General features: G+C 37.7%; 1 protein-coding gene across 1 annotated transcript; it reads right to left on the bottom strand.

Moving 5' to 3' along the window:
* Positions 1-6,110: 6,110 nt before the first annotated feature.
* Positions 6,111-20,159, bottom strand: LOC149835359 (putative cyclic nucleotide-gated ion channel 14). The gene is made up of 6 exons (XM_090008427.1): positions 19,504-20,159; positions 18,702-18,914; positions 18,258-18,571; positions 17,405-17,516; positions 7,144-7,380; positions 6,111-6,893 (listed from the first exon to the last, which is right to left on the bottom strand). Exons 1-6 carry the CDS (start codon positions 19,942-19,944, stop codon positions 6,111-6,113), a joined length of 2,100 nt encoding a protein of 699 aa, XP_089864553.1. The 5' UTR covers positions 19,945-20,159.
* Between the last annotated feature and the right edge of the window lie 383 nt (positions 20,160-20,542).

Genomic DNA, 20,542 nt, shown 5'->3' with positions numbered 1-20,542 from the left:
AGAGCACCACGTATGTAAGCATGTGTGTCTCGTATCCCCATGTTTGTCAGCGTTGGAGTTTGATGCGATTGCAAAGACTTAAGTACCCTCTCCTCCATTGGTGCAAAAAAAATGACGATTCTAGAAAAAGAGTGGTTGTAAAGACTTAAGTGCCCCAAAGATGATTATTTAATACTCAGTCTCTGCACTGCAGGATTATCCGAGAAAGAAATCTTCCCTGGAGGAGGCCATGAACATCAACCCTCTCACTCTCTATCTCCCTTCTCTTTCTGCTTCTGTGCACATCCAGCAGAAGATCATACATTACTCCATCAAGCACCGACTGACCTGCACATTCACTGTTGTGGAGCCTGATTCAGAGTTTTTACCCTTACAGGAAGAGGGTCTGGGGGCTCCTCCCAACGTGGGTAGCATCGTTCAACTAAATGAGTTGTAGATCCTGATTCAGAGTTTTTACCCTTACAGGAGAGGGGTCTGTGGGCTCCTCCCAGTGTGGGTAGCATCATTCAACTTGAAGAGTTGTGGAGTCTGATTCAGAGTTTTTACCCTTACAGAAAGGGCGGTTTAAGGGTTTCTCCCTGCGTGGGTAGCATCATTCAACTTGAAGAGTTGTGGAGTCTGATTCAGAGTTTTTACCCTTACAAAAGGAGAGTCTGAGGGCTCCTCCCAGCGTGGGTAGCATCATTCAACTTGATGAGTTGTGGAGCTTGATTTAGAGTTTTTGCCCTTATAGGAAGAGGGTTTGGGGGCTCCTCCCAGCGTGGATAGCATCGTTCAACTTGATTCGTTGTGGAGCCTGATTCAGAGTTTTTTCTCTTACAGGAGGGCTCCCCCCGGCACGGGTCCCGGGTGTCGTGGTCAAAAAATGCACAGGGTGTCGTGGTGAGAAAGATATATGTTTGTTCCAAGCAAGATTGGAAGAAATCAATGAAAAATTCAACAAGGAGCATGCCAGAATCAAGATGTGAATGTCAAGCGAGAATGGTGTTGTGCAACTCAAATAACACAAAATAATAGGGGTCTGCTTTTTAGTTAAAATGAGAAATAAAATGACAATATAAATCTCTGAAAATTTACAGTAATAAACTAGACTCAATAACGAAGACACCACTTTTTACGGATTTGGAATATGACATCCGGTTAGGAAGATATAACCCTGACAAGTTGGTCCTAATTCGGATAGCGATTTACAGCGATTTGCTTACTGAATAACACTACAAATCGCTATAGTGATTTGCGGAAGATACTACAAATCACTATAGTGAGATCCAAGAATACTATAAATCGTTGTTAGGCTCGTTGGAGACCCAAAAACACTATAAATCGCTATAGTGATTTGCGGAAGACACTACAAATCGTTGTTGAAAAGCCGGATAACACTATAAATCATTGTGGGACTCGTTGGAGACCCCAAAATACTACAAATCGCTATAGGAAAGCCCGATAATACTACAAATCGTTGTTGGAAGGCCCCAAAAAAATTTGATCCGGAGGGCGCTGCCCCCCGCCCGCTGACCGCGCAGCGGGATCCGCGTCGGGGGGGGGGAGCTCCCGGACCTCCTCCTATAAGGGAAAAAACTCTAAATCAGACTCCACAACTCATCAAGTTGAATGATGTTACCCACGCTAGGGAGGAGCCCCCAAACCCCCTTTTGTAAGGGCAAAAACTATGAATCAGGCTTCATAACTCATCAAGTTGAACGATGCTACAGTCAGTGTGCAGGTCAGTCGGTGTTTGATGAAGCAATGTAGGATCGTCTGTTAGATGTACACAGAAGTAGAGAGAGAAGGGAGAGAGAGTGAGAGGATTGATGTTCATGGCCTTCTCCAAGGAGAACTCTTTGCCTCCCTTGATTTCTTCTCTAGAGAGAGAGAGGGTTTTACAGTGTTTTACGGAGATACGGAGAAAGAAGAAGAAGACTTTGAAGAGTCAACATCATCCTCGACTTTCTGGATGGAGGACATGTTTGTCCTTTTTTTGAACTGTTTGTTTTTTCTTTTTTGAATGAAAGGTATTTTTGTCATTTTTTTAAATCATCGCTTTATGAGAAGAATAGCAAGGGTATTGAAGTCTTTGCAACCACACCAGACTCCAATGCTAAGTGATGTCAACATACACAGGAATATGAGCCCCATGTGCTTGTATACGTGGTGCTCATTCAGACCCCGAACATAGACGTGGGATTCAGTGAATCATCGGGGAGAACATACACCACCCTCTCTTTAAGTTCCAAGTTTCACCACCATCAAAATTCATAATAAAATTGTAACCAAATTAGAGAAAAGAAACCAAAATGGCTTTTCTTTTCTTCCAACATAAAGTACTTCACTTAAACTTACCAATAGCAAGCGAATACCAAACAACCAATTGTTTTCTGGAACTAAAACAAACTATACCAAAGAAACAATCTTCCGGAGAAAAGGAAAAAAAAAAACTAAAAAACCTGATTTTTTTTAATACACCAATATCAAGCCCAGGCTCCTATTTAAAAAAAAAAAGCACAGAAACACAAAAAGGAACATATTAAGCAAAACCAATCAATTAATCACCACAGAGCCTTAATAAATTCATGGAGGTATCAAAGAACCATAAATTAAAAAACAAACAAGAAAATCCAAAAGATATAAGTACGAGCCACGATTCTTCATGGGATCATGAACTCTGTCATCAGCTCCAGATGACATCACAGAAAAAAAAAGAATGAAGGCTCTATACCCAGTGTGATCCCGGTTTAGAGCGTCGGACGGCTAGGGGAGGGCATGGTCAGTACTGTTGCGGGCTTTTTCTGGAGGCCGTGCACAACAGTACGGTCATGGTGCAGCATAGTGGTGGCTGAGAGGTTGGTGACTGGTGAAAAGATCAGGTGCAATATTATGATTGCACAAATATTTATGCATTAAGCACCTGATCACCCTCCATCTTGGAGACAGGCTTGTCAGTTGTAGGGCCCAAGGCCTGATGGAGGGCGATCACCACCATCCCTCTTTCCATTGCATCCTGCGTGTATTGGGTGAACTTGGATCCATTTAATTTTAATTGGATCCAGGGGTACCTACAGTTGGGTCAATCTACCTTGGTTTATATCTTAGAAATGGATCCATTTGGAGTTTTTCTATACCATTCACCAAGGAGCAACAGCAGGGTACAGGTGTTCTCCTTATTTGGATCATCAACAAAACAGATCCTACCATTGTCAGCTTCTCTGGATCCATTCGAGTTGTCAATTAAGTAATTTGTTTTTATTGTGATTAGGAATCCTCATATATAAAAAGACGAGAAATGTAGATGTTTATGGGGAGTTGGATATGAAATCAGTTTATTTTCTTTCCTTAAATTTTAGTTTCTTTTATTTCCTGCATTTTTTGCAATTTCTTGTTTTTTTTTATAGATAATCTCGTTGTTACCAAGATTTTCTCATAAATCGGGCAACCGATTTACATCAGAATGGAAGGGTGTCAATGGATCAGTTTTGTATCCGGTACCTGATCTGACCCAAACCCAAATTTTTGGGTATGTGCATAAAAGGTGCCGACCTGAACCCTGTAGGAGCAATATGCAAGCCAGGTTTGGGTTATAATTTTTTGTAGGTAGGTACAAGTGGCGGAGCTAGAAGTTTTTCGTTGGGTGGGCAGACTTCGGGTCTCGGGGACAATGCTATGGTCTTGAAGGATGATCCATTTATTGGAGGGACAGGGCCGCCAATCAGAGGAGGCAGGGGAAGCAGAGCCCCTGCTGACAGTCGAGGGACAGAGGGGGCAAAGCCCCCTGTCGGGAAGGGCTCGCAGAGGCAAGGGGGGCGGGCACCCATGCCAAGGTTTCTAATTGGGGGGGGGGGCACCCATGCTTGATTTTTTTAGAAATCGGCTTTTGGATCGTATAATTACAACATGCGAGCAAGGTTTTTAGCGTTTGAAAATAAATGGCCTAGAACTTTCATTAATATTCAAGCCTCAAAAAGTTATACTTTTTGGTCTGGAATGTGTTGGTTCCTAGCAAATGTGCTATATGGAACACATATGTGCGGTCAGATTTGTGAAAGTAGTATAGGAAATACCCAGTTTGTACCCAAATTGCATATTTAGTAGTTTGTATCATGTATCTATTTTGTGTGTGGTTTTTACTTATTTTTAAAAAATGTTTTGTGCTGTTGATGCATTGTACTTCAGCTAGACAAAAGGTCTTTCTCTTTAAATTTTCTTGGTCAAAATTTTTACTGGATCTTTGGAAAAGACTGACTATTTTTCAACTAAGAATGTTGCTGATAGCAATATTGGTGAACAGTGACTGACAATTTAAAACACGTGTGTGCACGTGCTAGCACACACACAAAGTCTTTCTTAAGATATTGACCTTTCTCAATGTTGGTTTATGCAAATGAGAAGATTGTCATTGTAAAGTAGGCAAATTATAATGAGGACGAGAATCAAGTCTAGGATGTCGTGGTAAACAAGGAATTGAAGAAATGCTTGGCTCACCATGCCCACCCCCCTGGCCTCGGTTTCTAATTCATTCCCACCCCTGGCTCCGCCACTGGTAGGCACCCGAACCATTCCCATTGTTTAATATGAATTTTTAGTAAAAGTAAACATGTGAATTTATACAAATCCGGGTTTGAAATTTCATTTTCATGACCCGGCAAAACGCGAACCCCAACATGATAATTTACTATCTGGGCGAGTTAGTTTGAGTGACAGCTCTAATCAGATGTATTGGGTCATTTGTCTTCATAAATATCCAATCCAAAGTATGAGATATTTCTCTAGGCAATCTTTGAGCCGTGGGTGTCGAGGTAAAGTTAAAGGACCCATCAGACATCCTTTATTCAATAAGAAGGAAATGGGAATTCCACCATGCCTGGATGGACATTTTTAGGATCTCACCTACTTTTCTGACTTGGCTTTCGGCAATGGATAAAATAGCTCGGATCTAATAATAGGGGCTACCGTTTACTTCACCAAGTGAATGTCATGAGTTCTAAACCCACAAGGTTAAAGCTGGGTGTATTCTCCAGTCCACATGGAGACTAGGGGTGTCAACGGGTCAGGTTTGGTTCAGATCCAGGTGAAACCAGATTTGGATCAGATTTTCAAGTATGTATTGGGTTCAGACCCGGGTCTAATCAGGTCTACTATAACAGAAACCATACCCAGACCCAATAAGAACTACATGAACTAGACCCAAACCATAATCGGTAAAATAATATTTTTTTATCATTTTTACATTGAAAATTTGCTGGTCATAATTGGAACTCGGGTTGGGCCTAGATCTGGTATAAATTTTCACAAACTATACCCGTATCCATGTATTAATCAAACATTCGGGTCCAGACCCAGGTCTTAATCGGATATTCTTATTTGTCACATACCCGGGCCATATAGGGTTTGGTCCAGGTAAACCCGGCCCGTTGACACCCCTAATGGAAACCTCAAAGGTTTTAATGGGAGGCCTGACAATATGTGGTCAGTGGTGGGGAGATTTTCCCTAGGCTTAGCCCAAAAAAAAAAAAAACAGTTGAAGTTTTAGAAAAAAGGCATGCCTAACCACCATAGAAAATTGGGACTGCTGGAAGTTTCTTAAAAATTGATTTTGGGTATGTCCACAGTAAATTTCAAATGTTCGAATAAATCATGAGTATGTAATTCTGAGTACACAAGTTGAATTCCTGCAGCCGCTGTGAAAAAACATGCTATACAAAACTAACAGAACCGGTGGTTCATATCTGAACAAGAGAAAATTGATCAGCTCTTTGGAAACATAGCCTTCCCATCAACACCCTCAATCCCATCTTTAAATGAACGAGGACCCATATGCCCAATCATCATCAACTCCACCAATAGGAAAGATATACTCCACTCCCACCTCTTCTTGCAGAAACCAGAACTACAGAGAGAAATGAAATAAGAGGTTTTTTTCTGTTAAGAGACCAATTTCTGTTCTCACTTTTCCACAAACTGCCAAGGTTCCTGCCATTCCATACGACAATCTCCATTCAATGGTCTCTGTCCTGGGTCCTCATCCATACGCTTCTTGATAGCTCGTTTAATCGAGTAGCAAAAACAGAGTGCAATTCATCTTAGATACCGCTTTTTCTGTGCACTGATTACTCTCTTCATTCATCATGATCAAGCTCTATTGAGAAATCAGGTTCATCAGGCTTGAGAATCTTTGGCAATGGGACCTTACCCAGCTCATTACGGTCTGTGTCCTTGATCTTTTGGTAGACGCCTCTTCTTGTATTTGCAGCAAACCTAGAAGCCAATATAGTAGCTCCAAGATGTGGCAAATTGTTAGAACCTTCTAAGGAAGGATCCATAACGCTTTCACCATAGCTGCCCCCGGTATTTACATCAATTAGCTGTTCATCTGTGGCATCAACAGACATATAGAATAAGCTCTCATGCATTTCCAGCTCCTTTGCTAACTTCCTCTTACTGTGGCGGCGCCAAGCAGCTTGTATAAAGCAAGCTGCCCATGTCCTCCACTGGTGAGAGTAAAACCTAAAGGTGTGTTGCAGTTTCTTGCTGTGCATACGCTTAAACTGATTGGCAACAAACTTCAAGTCTTCTGCTCGCAAAGCAAATGCCTCGACCTCCTCCAGGGAACGAACCGTACGAGTTGACAATGGCAAGTTTAAGGTCGAGGTTGGAAGCAAAGCCCAAGTCAGTAATTCTTCACCGCAGAAGTCATTAGACCCAAGAGTGATGGAATTGAAAAAGCCGCTTCTTCCACCGTTGGTTGTAGAGCTTTCAAGTTTACCTCTAATTATGAAAAGCATCTCATTGACTGGGTCACCCTCACGAACAATGTATGTGTCTCTGATGCTCAATGATGACACCAGGCGTTCACATATAGCATCTAGAAGTTGGTCATCCATATGAGAAAAGAAGGGGACCTACAGCATAAAACAGGCAGACCATTATGCTAGGAACGACAGTTCCAAACAGAAATATCCACCTCAGTACCTACCTAAACATTTTGAAATAGCTAATTGAAATATCGCTGAAGATAACTACAAAATACATTAAATAACAGCATTTCTTGGAAGTACAGACGCATGTTTTGAAAAGAGAGCGACATAGGATACCATTTAAAGCCATTGTAAACATCCAATATACAACAAAATGAAACAGTAAAATTCTTACACGGCGAACAAGGCCAAGACATAGATGTCGTTGAATTTCCCGGCGGAGGTCCAAAGGTAGAGAACGTAACATGGTTTCTTCATCAACTCCCCTCGTAGTAAGCCATTTATAATGAATAAAGCGCCTCACGCGTTCCTTCAAATCCTCAGGCAATTGACGGTGTCTCATCCACTCCTCAGTATCTCTTTGCCTTACTCGCCATTCTTCAACTTTCACAGTAATTGATTGCAAATATGTCTTTATGAAAATCAGGAAAATTTGCTATTAGTTACCATAACAAAAAAGTATACCACGCAAGGACCAATAAATATGCCACTACAAAATATGCATGATTAGTAATGGAAGCAAACAAGCATGATAAAGGTGCACCATTCCAACACCATAGCTGGTTCAGACTGCAACATTAAACTAATTCTTACTAGACAACAACAGGAAGAATACATTGCTTCACAAGAAAATTAACAAAAGATAATATAAAATATGAGTTTAGAATTATTCCTCAAGTACGTTTGCTGATTGGCTATTGACCCAAATACCATAATCATCCAAACAGACCATTAAGGGTAAACCAAATTTTTGATATTGAATATATAGAAACAATATAGATACGCATTGTACGAGCTATGGAGATCAAAGAATACAAGCAGCAGCCCATAAATAAACAAATTAACCAGGGCTCTATATATAGTAGAAGGTTGCTGCCTGCTCTTTTTCGTGACTACCACAGGCGAACAGGGGTTTTCGGGTTGTTTTTCGCAAATCTGACAAATGTATTCGACATGGTCAATTTGCTAGGAAACGACACTTGGATCATGTTTTTTCGATAAAAAAACATGATTTTTTAGGCCTTGGATATTTATATTCATAAAAATTTTACACCATTAATTTTCAAACCTTATAAAACCTACCTGCGCATCGGAAACAGTCGATTCCTATAAAATCAAGCATGTAGAATGCATCTGTATGGTCAGAATTGAGAAAAACACAAAAAAAAACTTCGAAAGTCCGGTAGGCATAGGTCGGAGTAGACAGTATATATATATATATATATATATATATATATATATATATAGAGAGAGAGAGAGAGAGAGAGAGATAGAGAGAGAGAGAGACAGAGAACTGAACATATTAGGCCCCATTTCTCGTTCTTCCCCATTCTGCCCCATAAGTTTTAAGTGCTTTATGATAAATCTGAACCGTTATATATGTTTAGCATGCTCTATTTATTGGGAACCGACTCTTGGATCATGTTTTTTCAACAAAAAAACATATTTTTATGATCCGGGAAAAACTGGTACCTTCATAGCCATTGATTTTGGATCACCGGAAAAACCTGAATACAGGTCAGATTCTGGCGATCCAAAAGCCAGTTCCCACTAAACAAAACCTATAGATCACATCTACGTGTTAGACATGAGAAAAAAACTTAAAACTATGATTTTTGAAGGGGGTCTAACGAGACCTAACGAAAAAGAGGGCCTAAGGAACACATTACACACACACACACGGGGACACATTTGGTGCAAATTTTTGCAGGCCAAATGCCTCATTTTATTTATTTTTTTCCTTCATTTTTTGGGTTGTTTTTCATGGAACTAACCTTACATGTTTTCCTTTGTGGGAATAGGCTCTTAAATCATTTGACATGTAGACAGAATTTTATGACTTCATCAACAGCCTACAATGTGCAATACTCTCCTGGGCCATAGAATCATGTTTTTTAGTCGAAATAACATGATTCAAGAGTTGATCTCCAGTATTGTGGACATGTCAATCCATGAGGTCTGATTGGATTAAAACAATCTGCATCTTAGAGATCCAGAGGTGTTTGTACCTACAAATGTTTGCAATAAACATTACCCCATACACACACACACACACACTCTGAGAGAGGAGGGAGGTTTGCAAATGTTCTGGTCTATGTGCTTCTGCAAATGTTTTGGTCTATATAACATGGGTACTTCAAAAACGGTGTCGTACCCTTGCACTGCTACTGGTACTTCAAAGGGTACATGTCAGACCAGTTTTGGATCTGACCCAATCCATTACCTCTTCTTTCCATTTTATGTTGCACAAATGGTTGTTTTCGTCCGTTCTTGTGTGGTGTTTTGTAGACACATGCATGCATAGTGCAGAGATAAGTACATAATATTTTTTTTCAGAAAAATATACATATTTACATACATATATTATATGTATAGTTGTATCCCCATGCCCATCTTTTTAAAAATTGTCACATCATACCCTATGTACTGGCACTTTTACCTGTGCTTGTGTGACTTTTGGTGTACACCTGTGTGTCCGATCAAATGGCTGGATGGTCAAAAAAACCTTGAGGTCTATTTAGTAAAAAAACATGTTTTGGATTATGTTTCTGAGATTTGTGGGAAGGAATTTTTAAGGTTTCAAAAATCAATAGCCCATAGTATACCAAAATTTTACTTCAAAAATTATGTTTTTCCGTCAAGAAAACATGAAAGCAAGGTGTGATCTTACAAACGAACCATGATAAGCACATCTATGGCTTTAGATTGAGTGAAAGCTGTCACATGGACACTTCACTTAGAATGAGTATCCCGTGTTGACACAACACGACACTTGGACACTTCATAGACACCATACAACACTTCCTGGATATTGTCAAATGAGTTTCATACATAGTCAACATTGTGCCATTAGCTTTATCTATTTTATTTTATGATGTTATTCACTTATTTCGTATTCACTTGAGTTTCTTTTTCTTTTAAAATTTGTTATCAATTGCATTACATTTTAATTTCAACATAGATTCATTATTTGATGTCCCTAATTATAGAGATTTAGAATTGTTTTTTTATACAAACACTCGCACACTTACATAATATGATGCATGTACACACACACTTTTGATACACTTGAATATTTATGAAAATTTTAAACCGTCGATTTTTAAATCTTATAAAGACCTACCTGCATGTTGGAATCGGACAATCCAAAACTTGGTTCCTATAAAATCAAGCATGTAGAACACATCTGTATGGTCAGATTTAAGAAAAACATAGAAAAACCCCTTCAAAAGCCTGTTAGGCTGGTAGTAAGCAGCTTTTATATATATATATATATATATATATATATATATATATATATATATATATATATATATGTGTGTGTGTGTGTGTGTGTCTTTTTGCGTGTTTTGGACTTTTAGCGGTGGTCTTGGACCACAGCTAAAAGTGTAAAACAGAGAAAAAAATACATGCGGACAAGCTGGGTGTGCCCGACCGCGACCGATGCCCAGCACATCCGACATTATATATATATATATATATATATGGATTTCTATTTGCTACAATCGATTGTGCCTACAATCGAGTTGGAATCTCATGATGTGAGTCTTGACACAATCTAAATTCATTGATGTGTTCAGCATGCTCGATTTAGTAGGAACTGGCTCTTGGATCATGTTTTTCCGACGAAAAACATGTTTTTATGAGTCGGGAAAAAAATGATACATTCATAGCTATTGATTTTTCAATTGCCAGAAAAACATGTACACAGGTCGGAGTCCAGTGGTCCAAAAGCCAGTTTCCACTAAAGAAAACATGTAGATCACATTTATGGTGTTAGATGTGAGAAAGAAAACCAAGAAAAGGGGTTCTACAGCTTTGCTAAGTAAATACAATCACCTGTAGGCTGTAGCAAATATATTCCCTATAAATATATAATTATATATGGGGTAATGTTTGCTACCGTCGTGGGTGAGGAGATCCATAGTGAAACAATGTAATATTTTTTATTTTTTCAGTTTTTTTGCACAACCGACCCTCCAGATGTAATCTACATATTAAGTTTAGTAGAAAATGACCTTTGAATCATGTTTTTCTTATATATATGCCAGGTCTTACGAGGGTTAAAAAATCAATGGCCTACAAGGTACCAAAATTTTGAACCTCAAGAAAACATATTTCTATGTCGAGAAACTATGATCTAAGGATGGATTCCTACTATTTTGACCATGCAGAACATATCCATGAGTTTAGATTTGGTCAAAGCATTTCAACTAGGAAGTTCTTACCCACGAGGATAGCAAATATATATATATATATATATTTGATAACATTATTTTTATGTATACTTAAAATAACCATAAATGGCAAGGAGCGATTTATAAAGTGACCCAAACAGGGGTAAGCATGTTTTGGTGTTTGGATCATTTACTTTTATTTTTTAATGATTTTTATAAATTTTCCCCCATTTTTCAAAACTAGGGGGAAACCTACTTATTTTTTCTTAAGTGCTTATTTTTCTTTCATTCCACCCCATCACCATTACTACCATCATGACTACAACCATTTCTCCAAGATCACCACCACCACTTCTCCACGATCACCACCACTACCATTATCACCATTGCCACCATCATCACCATAGAAACCACCACTAGCACCATCACCATTGTCATCACCACTATTACCATCGTCAACATTGCCGCTACTATCATCATTATTGCCACCACCACCATCACTATGTCATCACCACCACTACTACTACCATCACCACCACTGTCACCATCACCATCACTAACACCCACCATCACCATTAGCACCACGCCATCCTGTTAAAATATGTATATATATATATACTTATATATATATATATATACATTTGTATATATATATAAGTATATATATACATATATGTATATATATACATTTTCCTTTTTAGTGAAATACCCGATAGGGGTATTCTTGTAAAACCACAATGTATTTTTTCCTTTTTACTTTTTTCCTTTTTCTCTTTTTCTTTTTTCTTTTTTATTTTCCCCCTTTTTGTAAGACCACAAGGGCCCCACACTTGTAGTCGTTGGGGCCCCAACGGTCAGATGTATGACCGTTGGGGCTCCCAACGACTACAAGGGAGCCCCTTGTGGTCCCTTCTTTGAGCCTCCCTCCTCTATAAATAGAGGAGGTGTTCTCCTCTTGTAAGCATTGGGTTTTCACCCTTCTCTTCCTTTCTTCAATAAATCCAACTTATGACTTTAAGTCATTTTCTACTTTTGAGAGTTTTGTGTGTGCACTTATAGTGTTTGTGTTCTTGGCTCTTAAGGTCACTCTTAAAGAGTGCTTTTTACTCCATTGGAGCTTCCGCCTCTTTTCATTACACATCCACCATCGCCACCATCCATCATCACCACCACTAACTAATCTTCTATTCTTATTCATTAAAATTTAAATAGTTGGTGATCCAAACACACTTAAAAATAAGGGCAAGTATCTTCATTATAAAATGTGCTTTAATTTATTTTTGTAAGCAATAAACAAAAACAGATCCAAACAAGGGCTTAGCAAACTTTATTTTTTCTTTTTTTTTGTCAAACTGATGCATTGATGTGGATCTATATACTCTTTTCAGTAGGAAACAGCTTTTGAATTGCCATAATCTAACCTGTGTAAGGGCTTTCCGATGATGCAAAAATTGATGGCTATAAAAGAATCAAATTTTCCTAACTCAAAAAACATGTTTTCCATTGAAAAAACACGACCCATGGGTCAATTCCCACTAAATTGACCACGCTGAGCATATCTATGAGGTAAGCTTGGGTCAAAACAACTTGTAACATGAGACTCCAACTAGATTATAGGTACAAACAACTGCAGAAATATATACACTATATATACATATATATATTGAAAATATCACGATAATATTGACAAAATAATGCAAGCTGATAATATCAGCAAAATATCATGATATGTTCAAAATATCATGATATTTTCAAAATATCGACAGATATGATAATATCACGATTTTATCATGACATTTTTTGAAAAAAAAATCTTATTTTATATATTTCAAGCCAATTTATGTATTTTTTGTTTCTTTTATATTTTAAAAACATTTCAAACTTATTTCCTTATATTTTTGCAAGAAAAATTGATACAAAACCTATTATTTTCTTATCTTTCTTATTATTTTTATATTTTTCTAATTGTAAAACTCCTGAGATTTTCCCAAGAAAAACTAGCTTTTGAAAATCTCTCCAAGAAAAACCATCGCATTGTCACCAATATTAGTGATATTCTGAAAATATCTTGAGAAATACCGATATTTTAGGGTAGCTGATATTAAAGAGAATTTCTTGCGATATTTTCAAAATATCGCCAGAGGACAAAATATCATGATATTATCGTGATAATATCACGATATTTTTGGGAAACTCTTTTTTTTATATTTTAAGTTTGTATTTCCTATGTTTTTGGTTCTTTTATATTTTTAAAGCCCTTAAAACTTGTTTCTTTATATTTTTTATAGAAAACTAATGGAAAACTTATTATTTTATTTTTTTGTTAGTATTTATATTATTTTATATGAAAGTCATGCTCAGGATCTTGGAGACTTCTCTATTCCTTTTCATGAGATGAATCGTGACTTCATGCGTAAGATTCAAAAGAAAGAAATTGCAGAGGCTTTGAAGAAAATGAAATCAAGAAGGGCAGTTGGCCCAGATGTTATTCCTATCGAGGCTTGGAAATGCTTGAGAGAGAAAGGTTTAGAATGGTTGACAAATCTTTTTAACAAGATTTGGCGGACAAATAAGATGCCTAATGAGTGGAGGAAGAGTACTTTGGTGCCTCTATATAAAAATAAGGGTGATATACAAGATTGCACAAACTATCGTGGTATAAAACTCATGAGTCATACTATGAAACTTTGGGAGAGGGTGATTGAGTCTAGGTTGAGGAAGGTTGTCATGATATCGGAGAATCAATTTGGTTTTATGCCTCGAAGATCAACTATGGAAGCTATACATCTTCTTAGACAACTTATCGAGAGAAATAGAGAGAGGAATAAAGATTTGCATATGGTTTTTATTGATTTAGAGAAGGCATACGATAGAGTACCTAGGGGCGTTCTCTGGTGGACAATGATGAAGAAAGGTGTTTCTCTCAAGTACATTAAAATAATTAAAGATATGTATGAAGGAGTAGTAACCAATGTCCTCACTTATGGAGGGGTGACAACCAATTTTCCTATAACGGTTGGGTTACATCAAGGATCTGCTTTAAGCCCTTTCCTATTTGCTATAGTGATGGATGAGCTTACGAGATCAATTCAAGAAAATGTGCCGTGGTGTATGTTGTTTGTTGATGATATTGTTTTGATTGATGAGTCTAGAGCTGGGGTTAATGCTAAGTTAGAATTATGGAGACAGACATTGGAAGCAAGAAGTTTTAAGTTGAGTAAGAGTAAGACAGAATACATGGAATGTCGGTTTAGTAAGCAACGAAGTAATGATGAGAGTGTAGTGAAGCTTGGTGAGCAAGAAATACCGGTGGATGATTGTTTCAAATATTTGGGATCTATCATTCAAAAGTATGGAGAAATTGATGGAGATGTAAATCATAGGATAAAGGTTGGGTGGATGAAATGGAAAAGTGCAACTGGAGTGTTGTGCGATCGTAGAATGCCATTGCGGTTGAAGGGAAAGTTTTATAGGACGACTATTAGGCCTGCTTTACTATATGATACGGAATGTTGGGCTGCCAAGAGACATCATATTAAAAAAATGAGTATAGCTGAGATGCGTATGCTGAGATGGATGTGTGGAAATACAATAAAAGATAAGATTTGGAACGAGGAGATACGTAAGAAGGTAGGCGTTGCACCCATTGAAAATAAGATGAGAGAGAACCGTTTACGGTGGTTTGGACATATTCGGCGAAGGCCTAATGATGCTCCAGTTAGAAGGATGGAGAAATGGGAAAATATATTAGTTAAAAGAGGTCGGGGTAGGCCTAGGAAGACATGGATGGAGGTGATAGGAAATGATATGAATGCTTTGAACCTCACCAAGGACATGGCATTGGATAGAAATGATTGGAGGAGAAGGATTCATGTGGAAGACCCATAATGATTTTCTTTTTTGGTTCATATCGCCGACCCCAATTATTTTGGGATGAAGGCGTAGTTGTTGTTGTTGTATTTATATTATTTTAATTTTTTAAACTCCTGAGATTTTTCAACTTTTGAAAATCCCTCCGAGAAATACCCTCACCAAGATAATACCTTGAACGATATACGTGACTATAAACCATCACCGAGAAATTACCTTGAACAATATAGGTGACTATTATATATATAATGCCTTCTTATAGCTCTTAACATAATGCTATAGTCAGGGGCAGAACCAAGGGTTGTGTGAGTAGGGGCCCAAGCCCCCCAAGAATGAATACATATATATATAACCTTTGGATCATATTTAACATGTTCTTTTACTATTTCCATGTGTTAAGTTGACTGAAATATGACGTTTTATATCATTTCTAGACCATTGTTATTTTCATAAATTGTGAGCCGTCGATTTTCATTGTCTAAAAAATAGGATCCTATGATGTATTAGACATCACAAAACCTTCTAACATAGTAAATAAACCATGCTAAACACATCTATATGTTTAGATCTATCATTTGGTGGCTAAACCCACACAAACAAGTGTGTACCACCGTATGGTATCATGGTACAGAACCACCTTATATTTTCCCATATACATATACATATATATATGGCATCTATGTAACAATGGGGCAACTCCATGTGTGATTAAAATATAACACTAATAAGACAAATTGGAGATGGAAGAAATGAAAAGGATAATGTTCGTGCAGCAAGTGACTACCCTTAAAAACTTAGTTTAATAGAGATCCGAATAATATCAAAATCCTCCACCATGAACCCCGAAAATCTCCATCTCTTTTGCTCCCTCACGCCAAGAAGTAGAGTTTGTGTGGTAAGGACAGCTTTGCATCCTTAATGGCAATGAAAATAGACCAAAATCCCTCACCAGAAGACTCCAAAATCTCTCTCTCTTTTGTGCATTAGTAGGAGAGGACATTGGTTTTCACAATCAATATTAGGGAAATTTGCAGCAGAAGATATTGTTCCCTTAATTTGCATGAAGGGGCCTCTACCAAGCTTCTTTGTGTCATGAACCTCAAAATATAAAAAGATTTTCTTTGACCACTTGTGAAATATAATTTTTTAAATTTGTTGTCCAAGGCCAGATCTTCTCACTCCACTAGAACGGCAGCCTCTTAGAGAAATGGCAAAAAAGAGCTTGTTTGATTGAAATGCTTGGCTTATTTAGATTTGACCTTGCTAGAATACTAAAATAAAAAATATTTCATTTTTTCTGGGATTATATTGTCTCTTGAAAATACTGTCATAAATTTCATATTATATTGAAAATAATATTATTGGCATGGGATGTAGGTTGTCACAAAGACCCATGGAGATAAGAACATGAGATGAGGGTTCGGCTCACAAGGGTCTATTTTTTTTTCAAAAATAGGATACGAGGATATGTTTTCTTTCTTATTTTTTAATTAATAAAAACTATTTTCCATATTTTAATATTAAATAAATGCAATTATAAATTATTTCTACAAAATGAAATGCCATCGAGTACAATTGTGATAGATGCTATATGTCATATTTGTTCTCTTCTTTGGGTTGTATTATAGTTGAGATTAATTCGATGTATTTAATGAATGGGTTGATTAGCATAGTAATGCCTATAGTATTTCTATGCAATTTTTTATGTACAGAGTGATTCGTTCCTCCTAACTCACAAGGGCAATCTTAATTTTTTAACTTTTAAAATTTCTTTTTGGAATCTAACTTTACAAATGTGATCTAAATGATCTGTTTAGTAGGAATAGGCTTTTCGATCATCCGACTATGACATGTGAGCAAGGATTTAGAAGGCTTTAAAAATCGATGATTCAGAATTTTCATAAATTTAAAGAGTCAAAAAATCATATTTTTCTCAAAGAAACATGATCCAATATTCGACTCCTAGTAAATGGATCATGCTGAACACATCTGTGGGTTCAGATTTGCCAAACGTGGAATGAAACATAAAAAATCAGCACTATCCATACCGTATGGATGGTAAGGAGGAAACAGTTTTCATTTATATATATATATATATATATATAATTTATTTATTTATTGGTTCAGCTCCTGGCTATAGTTATCGCATACCATAAACATGTGCTTCACCTCTGCCTTCAAATACCTACTCTATAGACAATTTCATGCAGATTAAACATAATATTGGAAAAGCATACTGCACATTAGTATCAGAAAATTTCTAGTATCCACCAAGAACCATGTCCAGTCCTTTACCAGCCAAGAAACTATTATAACGATTATTGTAACACCAATAATACAACAAACACAAGGTTATGAGTTCTTAACTAGACACCAATAGAAACATACCTGCATGTTTCCAATCAAGTGTGCAAACAAAACCAAGCCGACAATGCTTATCAAGATAGCATATACGAGCTCCCCAATATAAGTGCTTGTTGACAAATTCTGTCCGTATGAACTGGGAATCAAAAGGAAGAAATCTAGAAATGAATCCAAAAGAAAAGCTAGAAGCAGTATTTAAAAGCATCAGCACAATAAACAAAGAAAAACATTGGAAGAATACATTCAAAAATATTTGGTAATGGAAGTTGTAAGGTCAATGTCATGTAGATGTGACAGGGCATTATGATGACGATGATACACTTTCAATTTTGGCAACAACAAGGACTTAATTCACCTTTCCACTTTCTCTATGATAATTGGTAACTTCAGGTTATACAGTTCTTTGCCCATAATTTCATCATCAGAGGTATATGCTTCCAATTTTACCAACCAGCAGAGAAAACTGCCCTTACATTAATGGGTATATTTCGCTTAGGTACAACCACCCATCACATTTATGAGCTAGAAAGTAAAGCACAAAGAGCTTTGCTTTTGCTAATGTGTTTCTGTCTGTTCCAGCTTGAATTAAGCACTTGTAGTGCATGTTTGAGTGTCTACTCCACAACATGAAGTTCATTAAAAGGAAAAAGACTTCCAGCAGTCCAGTGTGCATAGGCTACCAAGTCTCAACCATAGGAAAAGAAGAAATAACAGAAACAATACATAAGAAGTTCAAATTGAGATATAAATTCATCTTCTAGCCACCCACCAACACATTAGCAGACTTTAGCCGTGTTAACAGCCTCACCGTTCAAGTTCCAAACATCAAATAGTATTAGAAAGAACATTTATACCTACAAAAAGTTTGAATTTATACCTTAAGTTCCTTAAGCCCCACCAAAGGCAATAAAAGTATTTCTCAATAAATGATGACGAAACAACTTGATTAGTCAAAGCATCAGCAAAAGCACCAAAGTTGAAGCTAATATGACTGTTTCTAGGATCACAATTGCTAAACACATGGGTGGTGTTAAGCCAGATTTGACGCTCTAACTGTCCCAAACTACTGCAATCCAAAAAATTTGGATCACAGTGTGGCAAGTGAAGATTTCCATTGTCATTACTGCATTCGAGTCTCCAACATGTTTTCATTCTTTCAACTGATAGGAGATACCAAGAAGCACCGAGCACCTGGTCCACCAAACAAAAGATGGTAAAATGTCAAATGCTGAATTTAGAATAGCTTCAAACTTAAGGTCAATATAAAAGGACTAGAAAAAGTGACAGACAAATGATGAGATACAGAGAAAGGGGTACGTACATGACTAGCTAGCATATAGAGAAGTAAATTGTATACAGCTCCTGCCCAAGCAGTCTTGGTAACAACCCCAGTAGATTTAACAATTCGTGCATTCAATGGAAAAATAAGAAACAACCTAGGCACATATTGGAAGAGAACAATCAATACAAGCTTATTGTTGGCATGAACATCAGAAGAGGTCTTCAGAGCTGGAATTATCAGCCAGATCAAAATCTGCAAACAAAAATTTCAAACAAGTAGAGAACTCTTAAACATAACGTCCAAAAGGAAATGCCTAAAAGAATCAATTTTAGGTAAAAAAAAGTTGCGCATGTGTGTGTTCATGTCTACTGCTAGATGTAGATGTTAGCAAATGTTCATCACATCATGTATACTCTCACTACTTCAAATTGACATTGTAATTTGATGCATTAACTGTCACCAACCATACACATTTAAAAGAAAAAGAATGTTTGGAAGGGGTTTAAATATGTGGCAAATGTGTTACGTCCGTGTCCGTGGACACATGCAATGCATGCAAACAACAAAGAAAAAAATGATTTTTCAAGAGATTTTGTTTTCAATTGATGCATTTGTAAAGTAATCAAATTCTTTTTTTTTCTTACAATGATCTGATACTCATCAACCAATGTAAAACCGGTCATCTAATGATTTAAAAAAAAAAAACTACTAAATTGAAGATGCATTGTCATCAGAAACAAAGAAAAAAATCCAAGAGCAACAGCCAGACATCGGTTCATGCATCCAGACGATGATCGAAAGAGAGAAAGTTTAGAGAGAGGGCACAGTGCGGGGCGCCTACCTGAGGGAGCGGGAGCGTGGCGAGGAGGTCGATGGCGAAGCTGGCGGTGACGTAGCGGCGGGCGATCATCCTGGGGTCCATGACGAGCTCGCCGCTGCCGAAGACGCGGGAGTCGCGGGAGACGAAGGCAGTGCGGAACTTATGGAGGATGTGGAGGGCGTAGAAGAGGTCGGTGACGGAGCGGAGGACGGTGACGACGATGCGGAGGCGGAGGTCGTTGGAGAGGCAGGAGCCGTCGCTGGAGACGGTGGGGAGTAGGAAGTAGAGGGGGTCGAGGAAGAGAGCGACGAGGCAGGAGACGAGGAAGATCCTGTACCAGAGGAGGACGAACTCGCTGCGTGGATCGAGCACCCATACCCGCCAGGGGCAGAGGTGGTCCAGGAAGGAGTGAGTTGCCGACGCCGAGGCCGAGGAGGGAGTCGGCTTGTTCAGCATCATCATCGTCCATGGGACGCCTTTGGCTTACTACGGTTATGGTTAGGCCCCGAATTCGGGGGAGGGGAAGGGCACCCATCGAAGAGGGGGAAGAGAGAAACAGATCGAGATCGAGAGGCGTCGCAGAGATATCGGCGGAGAGAGACGAGGGAGTGACTAACGCATCTGTAGGGAACAGAGAGAGAGAACTGAACTTATTTTAAGGCCGATGGCACATTCATGTCATGTGCATTCGTTGAAATGTTAGAGACTTACTTTCTTTGCTTATGACACATAGCTTTTCAAACTATAAGTTTGATCTCAAGCGAGAAACAATTTTAGATTGGCTATTTGTGGATCCAAATTTTCCTAATTGTTTTTAAACAAACTTTTTGGAATAAATTAAATTTTTTATAAAGACTCCAATATGGATCCAATTAAACTTATCAATATTTTTTTAACTCGTAATTTTATACTTTTTTTTAATGACGAAGGAACTGTTCTATAATTTTAGCAAATTTTTAATTGTTTTAAACTATATTTCAATAATGAATACGTTTTTATGTATTGAATATCAAAATATTTTTTAATCAATTAAACATTAAAATAGTCTGTTCTCGTGTCC

Source organism: Nuphar pumila, chromosome 6 (genome assembly GCF_984573655.1).
Source record: "Nuphar pumila chromosome 6, dmNupPumi1.hap1.1, whole genome shotgun sequence".
NCBI lineage: Eukaryota > Viridiplantae > Streptophyta > Magnoliopsida > Nymphaeales > Nymphaeaceae > Nuphar > Nuphar pumila.
Note: the sequence above shows the minus strand (reverse complement) of the source record. Positions and strands in the feature narration are given on the sequence as shown.